This window comes from Microtus oregoni, unplaced genomic scaffold, assembly GCF_018167655.1.
Source record: "Microtus oregoni isolate MIOR12 unplaced genomic scaffold, Mior012 000000F_ref0000247, whole genome shotgun sequence".
Taxonomy (NCBI): domain Eukaryota; kingdom Metazoa; phylum Chordata; class Mammalia; order Rodentia; family Cricetidae; genus Microtus; species Microtus oregoni.
The window spans coordinates 13,972,060-13,987,791 of NW_024543059.1; the positions used below are offsets into that span (position 1 = coordinate 13,972,060).

The following is a 15,732-nucleotide window of genomic DNA, read 5'->3' on the forward strand; positions in this document are numbered from 1 at the left end:
AGGGAGCAGGGAGGAGGCCTGGGGCAGGTGCACATGAGGACACTAAGGAAAGAGGGGTAGAGAGTACCTGAATGTTAGCCCACAGAGCACACGGGAGCAGAAGAAACATCGGGAACTCACACTTGAAGAGGCAGGGCATGGAGGAGCAGTGATGTGACCGGGAGTGGGGGTGGGGCTGGGGGTGAGGGGGGTGAGGGAGGGTTCATTTGCTGGCACCCTTGCCCGGTTGTAGACTGGAAGTACTGATGAGTCCCACGGCCTCCTGGAGGACAGACACTTCCCGAGCTGAATGACCCCTGAGGGTAGGAAGATGTTCAGTTCCAGCTATGTGCAGATCGTGCGATTGTAAAACCGACAGCAGTTGTCCAGAGCCTCTGGGCCGAACGCCAAGCTGGTGCTGAGAAGAAAACGAAAGCCACAGTAGGACATCCAGGCCACTTCTGCGGCAGTTCATAGACTGTGCAGCCCTGAAAAAGTCGCTCCACATCTCTGGTCCACCTTTCCGCCACAGCCTTGGTCTTTAAGCCTTCATTCCCTGCTCCCGCCCACGCCCCACGCACTCCACCCCGCCACTCCCGCCGGTCACAACTGCTGCAGCCCGAACGGTCCTCCTACCCCGCCCCCTAGTGCCGAAAGCACGAAAGCACGGAGGCTATTTCAGTCTTGGGCTCTGTGACTGGAAAGCCCAGATTAGCCATCACCCACAGCCCAGGCGCTCACCCCTGGAAGACCTGGCCACAACACTGGTACACCTCGAAGCTGCTGCTGCTGAGGGTCTCGTTCAGAAGAGATACGCAGTCCACCTCGAGCCCTCTGGGCACGTAGAGGATCCCTGTGTAGGGAAACAGCTTGAAGGCTTGGCCCTGGAGCCCACCCTGTCCTCCTAGTAGAAACCGGAAGCAGGGTTCTGAGCCAGGTGGACCCGCAGCACTCACCTGCTACACAGGCGTTCACCAGGGACACAAAGCCCCCGGTGATCAGTGCCCGGACAACAATCTGGGAGAAGTCACTCCTCCGCTGGGGCACCAGAGAGCCTGCAGAGGGGCAAGAGAGCTCAGGGCCAAGGAAGCCACCCACCCCACCCCTCTGCCCACCTCCTGAAGCTCTGGCGCCATCCTCCTCTGCTGAGTAGCAGGAGGGCAGATGTGGCCCTTCATTGTCCCCTGACCTATCAAGAAGCTTTCAATAATGTCCCCTTCAAGCCGGGCGATGGTGGCGCACGCCTTTAATCCCAGCACTCGGGAGGCAGAGGCAGGCTGATCTCTGTGAGTTCGAGACCAGCCTGGTCTACAGAGCTAGTTCCAGGACAGGCTCCAAAGCCACAGAGAAACCCTGTCTCGAAAAACAAAAACAAAAATAATAATGTCCCCTTCACCCCATGCACTGTAGCAAGAGGAGGGAAAGAAGTTGGTTTCTCTTTCTCTTTTTATGAGACAGGGTCTCACACAGCCCAGACTGGCCTTGAACTCCTGATCTTCCTGCCTCCCCAATGTAGAGATTTCAGGCATGAGCCACTGTACCCCGCTGATCTGGTACTGGAGGTTAAACACAGTCTCCAGCATGCAAAGTAAGCACTCTAGCAACTGAGCGACATCGCCAGCCTTTGGGTATGTGTGTTGTCGTTTGTTATGTTTTGTGACAAGGTTTCATACAGCTGAGGCTGGGTTTGAAGTCATGATTTCTCCAGTTTCAGCCTCCTGAATGCTGGGATTATAGATGTATGCTACCATGCCCAGCTAGGAAGATGGGTTTGGGGTGTGGCAGCGTATTCACTAAACACAGGCCCAGCCATTCCCTGATGATCACTTCACTTCTCCAACGCAAAGTTTTACTGTCTCTAAGCCAGGCCAACTGCACCCTGAAGGCAGCTGTGCCCATCTGAGCTGAGCCACACGCATGAGAGGCCTTCCTCTCCCGGCTGTGAGGGCACGGTGTGAAGCAGAGATGAGCCAGAAGACTCACACTGAGAGGGAAGAAAGTGGGGGAGCAGGAAGGAGCCAGGATGAGGGTGTCCTTCATCGACCTATACCCTTCCTCCCTTTACACTGCCCACTGTCCCCATCAACCCTTCCCAGCCACCCCTTATGAGTCCTCCTGGCTCCTGGCTGCTTCAAGGTCAGGGACTCACCCAAGCCTCCGAGCATGATGCCGATGGAGCTCAAGTTGGAGAATCCGCAGAGGGCGTACGTCGTCAGGACTTCTGCTCTAACCTGGAAATACAGAATACAAAGAGGCCTCACTCCAGGTGATGAAGCCTCCCTAGTCCTTTTTTTTAAAAAAAGATTTATTTATTTTATGTATATGCATGCTCTTTTTGCATGTACACCTTTGTGCCAGGAGAGGGTGCCAGATCCCATTACAGATGGTTGTGAGCCACCAGGTGGGTGCTGGGAATTGAACTCAGGACCTCTGGAAGTGCAGCCAGTGCTCTTAGCCACTGAACCATCTCTCCGTCCCTAATTTTAATTCACTCAATTCCTTTATGGCCTTGGGGCCCTTCAGGAGGCTCCTTTGCTAGTCTCATTCTCCCACTTTAAGGGAGCTCAGACTTTACTGCCTCAAAGACCCAACCCCTCTCTCAGCTGCCCTTCGGCCTGTGTCCTAAGTGCCCACCTTTGGTTTGGGAGACAGGGCTTCAAATAGTCTTAAACTGGTCTCAAGATAATTATAACTGAGGATGACCTTGAACTCCTAACCAATATACACTACCACGCCCAGTTTGTATGGTGCTGGGGATGGAACCCTGGGCTTTGTGTATGGCCAGGCAAGCACTCTACCAACTGAGCTACACCCTCAGCCCCCAAGCTTGCTCTGAAGTACAGACTTCCAACGCTGCTGCTTTCTTTCCAGTGGTGACAGCAGCGAGCCCGATGAGGTGGCGTTTAACCACTAGTTAAACTAGCTAGTTAGGAAAGTTGCTCTGTGTGGAATCCTGCTCCCTCACATCTGAGGAAGCTCCTGAAGAAATGACCCAGGGGGCAGGGACAGTTCTACACACTGAGAGTCATTTCAACATTGCCATACACACAGCCAAATAAGGAGTTCAAATGAATGACCCAACAGCACAAGACCGGTAAAGATGGTGAGACGCTCACATTTGAGCCTGTGAGATGGGAAATGCTAGGTGGAAATGCTTGCTGTTAAGGCTGACAGTCAACTGTCAATCAACTCCTCCAAGTTGTTCCCTGGCTTCCATGTGTGCAACACACACACACACACACACACACACACACACACACACACTGAAATAACTAGTATCAAATAATTTAAAGATACATGGAATTTTGGAGCAGGGCATGGTGGCAAATACCTTTAATCTCAGCACTCAGGAGGCAAAGACTATAAGACCAGCCTGGTCTACAGGGGGAGTTTCAGAACAGCCAAGGCTACACAGAAAAGCCCTGTCTCTTAAAAAAAAAAAAAAAAAAAAAAAATGGGGGAGGGGACATAAATTTCAAATGTGTAGCTCAGTGTTTAGTATGCACAACAAGGGCCTGGTTCCATCTCCAACACTGAAAATAAAAATCTACATACGTCTTAAAGATGAGGGAGAAAGCTGGCTACGCTGTAGGCCTATAGTAACTGTGAATTCTGTCTTAGGGGGAAAAAAAAAGATGTTCTCGTGGAGGCTCGTACCTGTAATTCCCAACATTATGTTCTGACTTTGTATTCTTGCAGAAAGGCTAATGTCATAGGTCTTGTGTCATTTTGTTCATGGTGGTGTTTTTAGAATAAATGCCAACGAAATAAGCCAAGCCCTACACCGTGTGTATCACCAGGGACTGAGGTGGAGGGTCTCCCAGCTCACTCGTTCTTTAGCTCACTGGGGAATCCCACATGCCCCTTTGGAGGAGAGGTGGCAGGTGTTACATCCCTGTTTTCCAAAAGAGAGGCACAACACAGCAGCTCACCCAAGGCCAAAGCTAGCAGTGGCCTATCTGGAACTTGGTCTCAGACAAATCTCTTTCGGGAGCTTACAGTGCAGCCCGGATGTCTGTCTGGTCTGCCAGGAGAGCAGGATATGGGTGCTTAAGCGTCACCCCAGTGTGTCTCAGGCAGGCCCAGAGAAACACAAAAACAGTTGCCGGGGGCCCCAGGGAATGCTGGGCCATCCCCGTGCTGCCAGGAAGGAATGGGGCACTCACAGAGATCCACTGTTTCTGGTCACCGATCCACTCCTCAGCCCCTGCCAGGCGGCGCTGTTTGTACTGGGAAAGCTCCTGATAGGCCACAAACTCATTCAGAAACAGTTTGACGCCCAGCAGCTCAGCCACCACCGGACAGTCCTCCCAGGCCACGCCCATCAAGAAGGCCACAGGCCGCAGGATGTAGGAGCAGATGAGCTGCGGATAAAGAGATCTGGGTCAGACAGGGTCTCCATCTGTCGTTCCCTATCCCGAGACCCTCCCCTCCACCACAGGCATACCTGGAAGCTGAGTCCCTGGATATCCACCATGTCCCCCAGCCAGGAAAGGGCAGCGTTGATGAAGGCCAGGACAGCCAGGATGGCAATCAGGTTGGCAGCAATGTTGGCGACGACCTTCACTGAGATGGCAGCCCCAGAGCTGGCTGCTTCCACGAGGTTCCGAGCGTCTCTACCGTTGGGATCAATAGGTGTCATTACTAGTATTCCCCAGAAAGGAAAGCTCCCCCACCCACATTATAGGTCCAAAGAGGGACCTTGGACAGAGGGCTTCAGAACCGAGGAGGCCTGTTTTCTTTTTGAGACAGGGAGAGAAAAGAACTTCAACACAGAGATAAGAGAAGGAAAGGGGAAACTTCTGTCAAAAAATGAGGAAAATGCCCAGGTTCTGGGCTGCAGTGCAGGACAGTTGATAATTCAGTGCCTTGGGTCACTTGCAAGCAGGCTGGCCCCAACCACACTGTGCTGTAAATTCAATATTCCACTCACATTTTGAGAATCTGAGACAAGGGAGGCAAAAAATATTTTAGCTTTTGTTTTATTTTGTTGAGACAAGGTCTCTCTATGTAGCCCTGGTTATCCTGGAACTCATGATGTAGACCAAGCTGGCCTAGAACTCATAGAGATCCACTTGCCTCTCAAGTGCTGAGATTAAAGACCTGCACCACCATGCCTGGTCTCTTATTATTTTTATGGGTCACCTGATGGAATGAAAATGTTTTTGATATATTGGTTAGAGCAAAATATCTTATTAAGAACATCTGTTTCTCTTTATTTTTAAAAAGCGACCAGAAGCCAGGCTTGAGGGCACACACCTTTAATCCCAGCAGATCTCTGTAAGTTTGAGGCCAGCTTGGTCTACATAGTGAGTTCCAAGCCAGCTACATCTAAAAAAGATGCTTGCTGCCAAGGCTGATGACCTGGGTCTGATGCTTGGGACCCACATGGTAGAAGCAGAGCGTTAACTCCCACGGGAGTTGGCAGGGACCAGACTGCTTTCAAGAGGCCAGAGATACACTGAGCTATCAACTTCTGCCTTATAGCCTTTTCAGAAACCTGATCTTGTCTCGGTTCTGTGACCAGCAGCCCCCTTTCCCTCTTGAGGTTTTTTTCTTTCTCTGAGGGTCCTCTGAATGTCGCGGAGCCTCCACACAAGTGCTGTGACACACATGAACACACTCATGCACACACACAATCAATAACGGAAATGCAATTAAAAGATGTTAAGGGGCTGGAGAGACGGCTCAATGGTGAAGAGATCTTGCTGCTCACAGAGAACTCAAGTTTAGTTCCCAGACCCTGACAGCTTACAACTGTCCTTAACTCTAGCTAACTGGGGGATCTGTTTCCTTCTGCTCTCCAAGGACACCAGGAATGCATGCAGTACACTTACATGCAGGCAAAACCAATAATATACATAAAATAAAAAGAGCCGGGCGGTGGTGGCGCACGCCTTTAATCTCAGCACTCGGGAGGCAGAGGCAGGCGGATCTCTGTGAGTTCGAGACCAGCCTGGTCTACAGGACAGGCTCCAAAACCACAGAGAAACCCTGTCTCGAAAATCCAAAAAAAAAAAAAAAAAAAAGAAAGAAAGAAAAAAGCCAGTAAATATGCATGTGTATAAAGATGTTTACTAGAAAATATATAATAAAAGTTAGGCATGTAATTCAGCTGGTAGAGTGCTTGCCTACCAAGACTCTGGGTTCGATTCCCCAGCACCCCATAAATTGGATGTGATAGTACACCTATAATCCCAACACGCAGGCAGTAGAGGCAAAAGGTCAGAAGTTCAAGGTTATCCTTAGATACCTAGCCAGTTTGAGACTAGATGGGGTACTTGAGACCTCGACCCAAAAGGGGGGGGCATAGGGACGGGAGGAAGAAGAGAAGAGGAAAAAGAGAAAGAGGAAGAGGAGGAATGATAGAAGTGAGTTACAATCTATTTCCACAGGAGAGAGCAGCCCCAAAGCCTCACAATGTGTGAATAACACGCAAAAAGTTTAGGTAATTCACAAGTGGGTCTTTTACACTTCTGAGGGTTGAAACAGGGCCTCACAGAGCCTAGGCTAGCCGGGAATTTACCATGTAGTAAGGATGGCCTCCAATTCCTAGCCTTTCTGCTTCCATCTCCCAGGTGCTGGGATCATGGACATAAGATACTACACCCAGAGTCTTTTCACCAGTTTTAAAGGATTGGCTAATGGTGATGGCTAAGACCCTGACAACGGCCTGTTAGGACCTGACACGCCACTTGTCAATGTAAGGCTGCCACCTGGTGGTCAGAGCTCAGGCGTGCAGAGACGGTAGCCAGGAGCAACACTGGCCCTCAAGAGCTGAGCCCCACTCTGAACTGAGCTTGAACTCCGTGAACCTTGACCAGTCCTTCTTTTCTTCCTGGTCAGAAGCAGATTATGACTTGAAAAATGCATTCAGTTTTGTCCTGTTGATATGAGTCTCACTATGGAGCCCAAGTTGGTTCAGACTTTGCTATGTAGTTAGGCTGGCCGTTTTCCTACCTCATTCAACAAGTCTGTGTTCGGGTTGGAGAGATGGGTCACAGGTTAGAAGTAACTGGCTGTACTTCCAGAGGACCCGAATGGAGGCTCATAACCAACCCATATGGAGGCTCATAACCTAAGCCACATGGAGGTTCTGGTTCCAGGGGATTCCATACCCTCTTCTGGCCTCCTCAAGCTCACGGTACAGATACAGGCACGCAGGCAAATACTCATACATAGTAAATAAATCAATTAGTTCTTTTAAAAAAGAGTCTGTTTTTGCATGTGAAGCCAAGGTAGTGATGGGAGAGAGAGCTCCGTGGGAGACGGAAATGAGGCAAGGACGGCATGTTCCTCACTACCCCTGATCTGCGACCCAGCACCCGTGCCCTCTGCGATAGCCCCCCTGCTGCACTCACCCATAAGTCAGCTTCACCCCTTCCTCACTCCGGAACTTGGACTCCTCTACCTCCGGGTAGACCAGCTTGGAGAGGGCCAAAGCGCAAGGGGCCGCCATCACGGAGGCAGCAATTAAGGAGGCGGCATCGATCTGCAGAAACAACCAAGAATGTGAGCCGCCAGGGCTGGTAATAGTAGAGTCTCTGGCTAGCATGCACAGAGCCCTGGATTTGATCTCTAGAATGACAGAACAAGACGTGGAGTTGCAGGCCTGTAATCCCAGCACTCAGGAAGTAGGAAGAGGAAGGTCAGAAAGCCAAGGTCATCCTCAGCTGCAGAGTGAGTTCAAGGTTTCCCCCGAGAACCTGTCTCAAAATATAAACAAATAAATAAATGATGTGAGGTTATGCGGGACAGGCAGAAGAAACGTGGCAGAGGGACAGGTTCTAAAGCCACCCCATTAGTATGATCTCACTGATGGCACGGTCATTAATAACCCCTTTTATGCTCTGAGGCTTTCCCAGTACTTCCGCAAGGGCCCACGGGATGGCTGAGCAGGTAAAGGCGCTTGCTGTCAAGCCTGAAAACCTGAGTCCAATCCCTGGAAAGGACATGGCGGAAGAGAACCGGCTGCTGCATGTTGTCCTCTGCCTTCCACCCGCACGCACATATGTGCACACAAATGATACACTGGGTTCCTTTCCTGGCACCAGGCCAGCTGGAAACGGTGGTGTGGTCCTGTAATGTTAGTACTCTGGGGATGATGGGTTGGAAGGATGCTTTCCACTGTTAAGAATGCTTGCTGCTCTTACAGAGGACTTGAGTTCAGTTCCCCAGTCCCTCATCAGACAGCTCAAAACAGATGGCCTTTTCTTGGCCTTTAGTCCCAGCAGAGGCAGGTAGACCTCGGTGAGTTCAAGACCAGCCTGGTCTATGTAGTAAATTCCAGACCAGTCAGAGCTACACGGTGAGCCCCTGTCTCAAAAGATGGAGTAGGGAGAGGAGATGAGAGAAGGAGAGGGGTGAGTTTGCATGGGCCAATTAAAGCAGACGGCAGAAGTTCTGAGGGAACAGCCAGGAAGTGCTGGGGCGGAAGAAGCAGGCCTGGAGATCTTCAGGGTCTCTGCAGGCTCCGAAAGCCTCCTTCTTTTTCCAAACTGCTTGCTTCTCCTTAGCCAGAAGCAGAAACCACACGGAGTGTGAAAACGAAGTGTCGCTCACAAAGGCTCAAGTGTTGAGGCTTGGTCCTCAGCCGTTGCAACAGAGGAGCCACTGACTTATAGCAGGGAGGGGCTGGCTTCACCAGCAGGCTAATCCATCAACACACTGAATCCGAGGGAAAGCCTGGTTGGAAGAGTGGGTCACTGGGACACACCTTTAAGAGTACATCTTGCGCCCAGACTCCTCCTCTCTGTCTCTCTGCTTCCCTGGCTGCCAGGAGGTAGGCTGGGTATTGTTCTACCGCACCTCTGTCATGTCCTTCCATCTCAACACAAGCCCGCAGTGAGTATGAGTGGAAACCTCTGCAGGCGTGATAATTGAAAAGCTAAATCTTCATTTTCAGGGTTTCTCTGGGGTGCTTTTTCATAGAAAAAGAAAACCCACTCACACACCATGAAACGAACCTGCGAGGGCCCCAACTCCTCTGCCACCAGCACTGGATGGCAGGCCCAGGACCCCGATCCTTCCCTAAGAAAGGGCGATTTGAACTTTCAAGGATTCACTGGTCTCCTCCCTGACTGCCCAGCTCCAGTGTAGACAATATTACACCTGCAGTCTGGGGCTTCTCTGTCCGCCAGCATGGATCCTGACCTATTCTTCAGCTTGAAGAGCACACCCGGTTGGCAAGCTTCGATCTTAGTGGGGATCACATATTCCAGAGGCATTGAAGTCCCAGCCTCAAATCCCACAGTGACCATTCCCGCTCTTCACAGAGGCGGAGACCTGCATGCAGGTCAGGAAGTTGGCCCTGCTTCATCCCACACCAGCCTACTGAGCCTCTTTCCCCCAGCCCTGTCTCTAGGAGCTCAATCAAGAATGCCTTCTACCCGGTGTCCCCCCATGGAAAGAGGGGACAAGGGCAACACCCCCTTTCAGAAAGGAAACAAAGGAGCCAGTTACCGGGCAGGTTTCCCATCTTACGCTGACCACCTTTTCAGCGCCACGCTACGTGTTTTCTGCCCATCTTCAGTCCACCTACGGCGGTCAGGCGGCAAGTCCAGCTGCCCATTTTATAGGAGTGGAGATGAAACGTCAGAGTCACGTTGCCCACTCAGGATCTTGAAGACCCTGTTCCACTTGGGGACAATTCAGTATGAAACATGAGTGGCCACCTCCTGAATGTTCCCCTGACCAGCTTGGGTTCAGAGGCCCCTGCGCCAAGAGACCCGCCTGCTTGGATCTGCAGTAAAAGCTGGCGTCTGCTCTAGAGCCTTTGGAACAAGGGCACAGTTAGAAATGGATGTGGCGGTTGCAGCAGGATGATCCAAGTGGCACTCGGTGCTGTGTGACAAAGAGAAGACCTAGGCCACCGCTGTCCAATACAAACATGACAGAAAACACACATACACTCTTACACCTGTCCCGTGTCTTTTCCATAGGGTCTCGTGTATCTCAGGCTCGTCTCGAAAGTTGCTATGCGGTTGATGATAACCTCGAACCTGTGATCTTTCTCCTCTACCTCCCCGGTGCTGGGCCTCTAAGACATGTGACGTCACCAACACATTTACTGTGACCAGCAGCCACATCTTTTAAAGTGCTAAGGAAACCAGGCCTGGGAGGAGCAAGTTGGTAACATTAGTTGGGAAGCTGAGGCAGGAGGTCATCAGGCCAGGCCAGTCTAAGTAACTTAGTGAGACACTATTTAAAAAAAAGAAAGGAAGGAAGGAAGGAAGGGAGGGAGGGAGGGAGGGAGGAAGGGAGGAAGGAAGGAAGGAAGGAAGGAAGAAAGAAACCTTAGTTCAGTGGTACAGCATTGCCTAGCATTTGGGATAGAGGCCCTGGGTTTGCTCTACAGCACAGAAGAAAGAATGAAAGAGGAGGAGAGAGAGAGGTCTAGTTCATTTGTAATGTGTTTTAATTAACCCAGTGTATCTCCAAAGTCTTTCTTTCCACCCACATAATAATATAAACTTATTTAATAAAACATCTTAATTTTTTTCTGTGCAAAGCCTCTTGCACACCTCTTTTGAAACCAGCCATGTTTTCAAGTGCTCAGCAGCTCCCAGCTACCGTGTTGGTCAGGTCCTAGAACTAGCCAGATACCTGCAATGGGAAGGATGTGGGCGAAGGGTCAGAAGCTGAGCCACAAAGAGCAACCTGTGAACTGTGGGGAGACGGCTCAGCAGGTGAGAGCACTTGTCTTCACAAGCCTTAGAAAAAAAGTGGGGGCTGGAGAGATGGCTCAGCGGTTAAGAGCACCGACTGCTCTTCCAGAGGTCATGAGTTCAATTCCCAGCAACCACATGGTAGCTCACAACCATCTATGAGAATCTGGTGTCCTCTTCTGGCCTGCAGGCATGCATGCAGACAGAACACTGTATACATAATAAATAAATAATTAAAAAACAAAAAAAAAAGCCTTAGTTCAATGCCCAGAGCCCATGGTGGAAGGAGAGAACCAGCTCCCAAAGTTGTCTTCCTCCTCCACGCACATGCCTTTGACATGTGCGTCCCTGTGCTCATACACAAACAATAACAGCGGCAAAAAAAAAAAATGAATTTGTGAACTGGGAGTGTAGCTCAACAACTTGCCTGGCACGTTTGAAACCCAGCTGGACAAAAAGGGGGAGTCTCCATGGATAGGGCAGGAGGCCAGGCAATGACCTGCTAAGGGCAGGTGGGGGCAGAAGAGAGCTTCTCTGCTGCCCTGGAGGGGAGGAGGGGAGCAGGGAAGAGGGGAAGAGGAAAGGAGGGGAAGGAAGGGAAGGGAGAAGGTCAGCTACATCCTTTCCCTCCCCCTGTTATGGTTGCAGCCTGGGGCTTTCCCTGGGGAGCCCTGTGGTAACCCCCACACATCTGTAGGGCTACAGAGGAGGGGGTAGCCAGGCTGTCAGTTGGGAGGAAAAATGTCCCCCGGGGCCAGACAGACCTGGACTCGAGACTGAAAAAGAGAGGCAGGAACTGAGTTTTAAGCCAGATGGTGGAAAGGGATAAAGGTCTTCCCGTGTGGATGGTCTTTGCCTTAATGGCTCAAACAGATCATTTTTACATGGAGGTCGTCTTAGAGTGATAAGCGTTTTTGTAGAAATTGCACCTGGCATTTTGAATCGTCATCTTTTCTAGGCTAAGCAAATGTGGTGGGATGCTTTCTGGTAATGCTGGTGGCAGCAGCCAGCCAAGCCCCAGATCCAGGTCTGCCCCCACATTCAGGCAGGGGGAAGGCTTGGTGCTGACAGTATAATGTCTCTGATGGAGCAGAGTAGACATATTCCATGTATTTTCATCTTACAATACATTTGTAGATGTGTTTACTGGGCATAGCCCACTGAACACCAAATACAGCCAACTGTCCTTAAGTTTTCTTTTTGTTTTATTTTATTGAAGTGGGCTTTCACTATGTGACCATGGCTGGAGTTGAACTTTTAATCCTCCTGTCTCAGCTTCTGGAGTGTCGTGATTATAGGTGTATTTTATTTTTTTAGTGTGGAACTCATGGCTTTTCAGATGTTGGCAAACGCTACTTGTGAGATAGATCTCTTGTCTCTTAAGTCCTAGCTAACGACTCTGCAAAGCTCACGTGGTTGGAAAGAACATGGGACTGATTCCTAACACTGACCATGACGCCCAGAGCCAAGGTAAGACATTTCAAGACCTTCACCTGTGAAAATAGTATGTCCAATATGTCGCTATGAGAAACAGTTCCACGAACAAAGTTTGGGGTTTCAGTTTTTGTGTTTTGTTTTTTCTGTGTTTGATTTTTAAGGCAGGATAACCTCCAGGTCTATATGTAGCTAATGACCTGGAACTTCTGATCCTCCTGTCTGTACCTCCCAAGTGCTAAGATTACAGCTCTTTAAAAAACTTATGGGGATAGGGTGGGAGGGGATGATACATGCTTTCAATCTCAACACTTGGGAGGCAGAGGCAGGCAGATCTCTGTGAGTTCTAGGCTAGCCTGGTCTACAAAGCGAGTTCCAGGACAGCCAGGACTACAATAGAAAGATCCTGTCTCAAAATAAGCAAACAAAACATCAAACCAAGCTGGGTATGGTGGTGCACACCTTTAGTCCCAACACTGAGAGAACTGAGGCAGGCAGATCTCTGTGAGTTCGAGACCAGCCTGGTCTAAAGAGTGAGCTCCAGGCCAGCCAAGGAGCTATCTCAAACGACAACAAAATTCACCAAACCCACAACAAATGCTTCGTTTACTCCCATAACAGGCTAAGATATCTGTGATAGTTACAAAGAGAAAAAGATATCAGACTGGAGCGCTGAGTGTGAAATCACAAGCAGGCTCACTGCATTTCACGGAGCATCAGTGTCGGGTGCTCTCTCAGGGACAGAAGCTCCTCTCTGCCCGTGCTATTGCACTGTGAACTAGGGCCCAATTCACACCACTGGGTTGACCCATGAAAGCGTTATGATATATATCATCATTTAGGAGCAAAGGAAAGACATGACCCCCTCCCCACAACACACAAAAGCCTCAATTTGCTTATCTAGAAAATGGGGATATTAGAGAGACCAGCATAGTGCCCAATACATAAGAGCTTAGTGAAGGGAATTCTGGGAATCTGCCCCAAAAGCCATGTGAAAAGCCTGAGCAAGTGGTTCAGCCCAACAAGCCTTCCTTGCTCAGGCAAAGCTGGGCTTTGAGACAGAGGGGGGACAACCCGAGCTGCTGTGACTGTGTGGGAGTGTTAGAAAGGCAATTTTAGGGCTTTGGCATAACCAAGCAGAAGCAGAAGGTTCTACCTACCCCAAAAGAGATATAGGCGCCCAGGAGGCTGCCGGCAATAGTGGCGTATCCTCCAGTCATGACAACGTGAACTTCGGAGAGTGTCATGTCTGCCAGGTAGGGCCGGATGAGCAGGGGAGCTTCAGTCTATAAACAAGACAGACATAGACAATGAGCAGGGGTGGCTGGGCCCCGTTCTCACCGCCCCTGCCCCTGAAGGGGTGATCACGGTGCACAACGAGGAATCTCAGAGGATGAGACAGAAGGATGGGGTCCTATTCAGCTGGGTCTCTCTGGACCTCACTGTCCTCCCAGCTCTGTGGAAGGACCGCCACACCACAATGCTCCCTGTGTTGACACATACCATGTGCCTCAAACCCAGGCACCTCCTCATGGCTTCCTATCTGAGACAGAAAAGACCCTCCTTTTCCAGGGGAGCAAACAGAAGCCTGAACGTCTGTGGATGCCAAGAGGAGTACCACTAAGAGAGGATCTGGGTAGGCAATGGGCATTTGCTCTGGGACCTGTGGGGAAGTCTGGAGCCACTCTGTGCAGTACAGCTATGGAGCCACTGGTGTCTCAGTACTGCTCTGCAGGGTAGGGAGATAAAGAGTATGATGGCTAATCTTCAGAATCACCATGGAAACACACCTCTTGGGGCATCTGTAAGGATGCTTTCAGAGAGTTCTAACTGAGGAGGGATGACCCACCAACCCTGAATGTGGATGGCATTGTCCCACAGGCTGGGGCCCAGGATGAATACAAACTAGAGATAAAAGCAAGAGGATCAGCCCCTGAAGGCCTTTAGCCCAGCACTCAGAAGGAAGAGGCAGGTGGATCTCTGAGTTCAAGGCCAGTTTGGTCTACAGAGGGAGTTCCAGGACAGCCAGGGCTGCACTGGGAAACCCTGTCTCAAAATACAAAACAAAACAAACAAAAGCCTAAAAAGAGAGACAGAGACGGGGGGGGGGGGGGGGGGGGGGGGGGGGGGGGGGGGGGGGGGGAGTGTGTGGGGGGGGGTTGTTTTGGGAACAACTTGTCTGCAACCACATCTGTCTGGAACACCAAACATGCAAACTATGAAATCCTTTGAAATTAGCATGCTTGCACCATAACAAAAAAAAAAGGCCAGCATTTTCCTAAACTGCCCAGTGAACTAAGAAATCGCTTGATATGGCTGTCTCTCAGGGACTCCCTGACTTGCAGTTTTCTTTCTCATGAAGGTTGGGCCTGAAGAGAGTTGGGAGTCCTGGTGCCTACAGAGCCATAGTTATTCTGAAAATACATTTTAGACAGAGGAAAGCAGAGAGAAAGGATATGGTGGAAAGAAGCCTGCTCAGGAAACAACAACAACAACAAAAAAGCTAAATGTTGTCGTCACTTATCCCTGGGGTAGCTCGGCTGAACCATTCATACCTTGCTGGCCTTAGTTTCCCCATCTAAAGCCTGAGAGTCTCTAAGCTGATGGCAACAGCCTAGGATGGAGTGGCAGAGGTGCCAAAAAGGCCATGTTTGGGTTTGGCATGACACAGGCAGGGCATGCAGCCACCAAACTGAGCATCCCTGGGCAGCAGCCTCTGATGACCTGGAGACAGATTCAAATGGTTCTCCCTTGAATTAAATTGGCTCCCTGCCCCACCTCCAGATTGGTTTGGGTAGCTGAAGCACCCACCTGGCTCACAAAGATGTTTCCTGCCACACTCAGGGTCTCAGTGGCTGAGGTGCCCATGGTGACCTGCATCAGCCAGGCAATCTGGAAGAAAACAGAGTGCTCGTGAGTGGACATTGGCAAGCGCAGACTCACAAAGAACTGGGGGACAAAGGTAACTTAGAAGTCTTCCTTCCAGCTCAGGGCCCTGCTGTGGTTTGAATGGCCTCTCCAAAACTCATGTTGAAATTTAATTAGCACTGGGGCAGTCTTAAGAGGTCAGCAGGGAGCTGGGGAGATGATGGCTCAGTCAGTCAGGTACAGACTTCTGCTTCCGTGTAAAACGCATGCGCCTGGAATCCCAGTGCTGGGAAGATGGAGACTGGGGGATCCCTGGGACTCGCCGACCAACCAGCCTAGCCACATTGGTGAGCTCCAGGTTCAGCGAGAGATCCTGCCTCAGAAAATAAGGGGAAGGCTCAGCCAACTAGCACATCAGGTAAGGGCATTGGTCACCAACCCTGATGACCAAGGTTGATCCCCAGGTCCCACACAGTGGAAAGAGAGAACCAACTCCTCCTCTGACTACTATACAAGTCTATGGCACATACACACACACAAAACAGAGATTTTATTTTTGTATTTGTTTTATGTGCCTGCATGTGCCTGAGGCTTAGAGAAAAGGCATCAGATCTGCTGGGGCTGGAGTTACAGGGAAGCTGTGATCTGCCAAGGTGAACACTGGGAACCCAACTAGGCCCTCTGCACCAACAGGACATATTCTTAGTTGCTGAGCCATCTCTACAGCCCCCAGATAAATAATTAAAAAAAAAACTGTTACTTGGGCTTGGTGGCACACATTTTT

At 50.4% G+C, this 15,732-nt stretch overlaps 1 protein-coding gene across 2 annotated transcripts in view; it reads right to left on the reverse strand.

The window, feature by feature from the left end:
* Positions 1–264: 264 nt before the first annotated feature.
* The window catches only part of Slc28a1 (solute carrier family 28 member 1), a 38,994-nt gene continuing 23,526 nt past the window's right edge, over positions 265–15,732 (reverse strand). Inside the window, exons 9-17 of one of the 2 annotated variants that reach the window (XM_041656073.1) lie at positions 14,892–14,972; positions 13,241–13,366; positions 7,341–7,471; positions 4,427–4,595; positions 4,146–4,343; positions 2,129–2,210; positions 936–1,034; positions 721–832; positions 265–397 (exon numbers count right to left, since the gene is read on the reverse strand). In XM_041656073.1, the coding sequence (XP_041512007.1) occupies positions 325–397; positions 721–832; positions 936–1,034; positions 2,129–2,210; positions 4,146–4,343; positions 4,427–4,595; positions 7,341–7,471; positions 13,241–13,366; positions 14,892–14,972 (1,071 nt within the window). In that variant the 3' untranslated portion in view covers positions 265–324. The remainder of the gene's footprint in view (positions 398–720; positions 833–935; positions 1,035–2,128; positions 2,211–4,145; positions 4,344–4,426; positions 4,596–7,340; positions 7,472–13,240; positions 13,367–14,891; positions 14,973–15,732) is intronic. The other variant, XM_041656081.1, reaches the window with a different exon arrangement.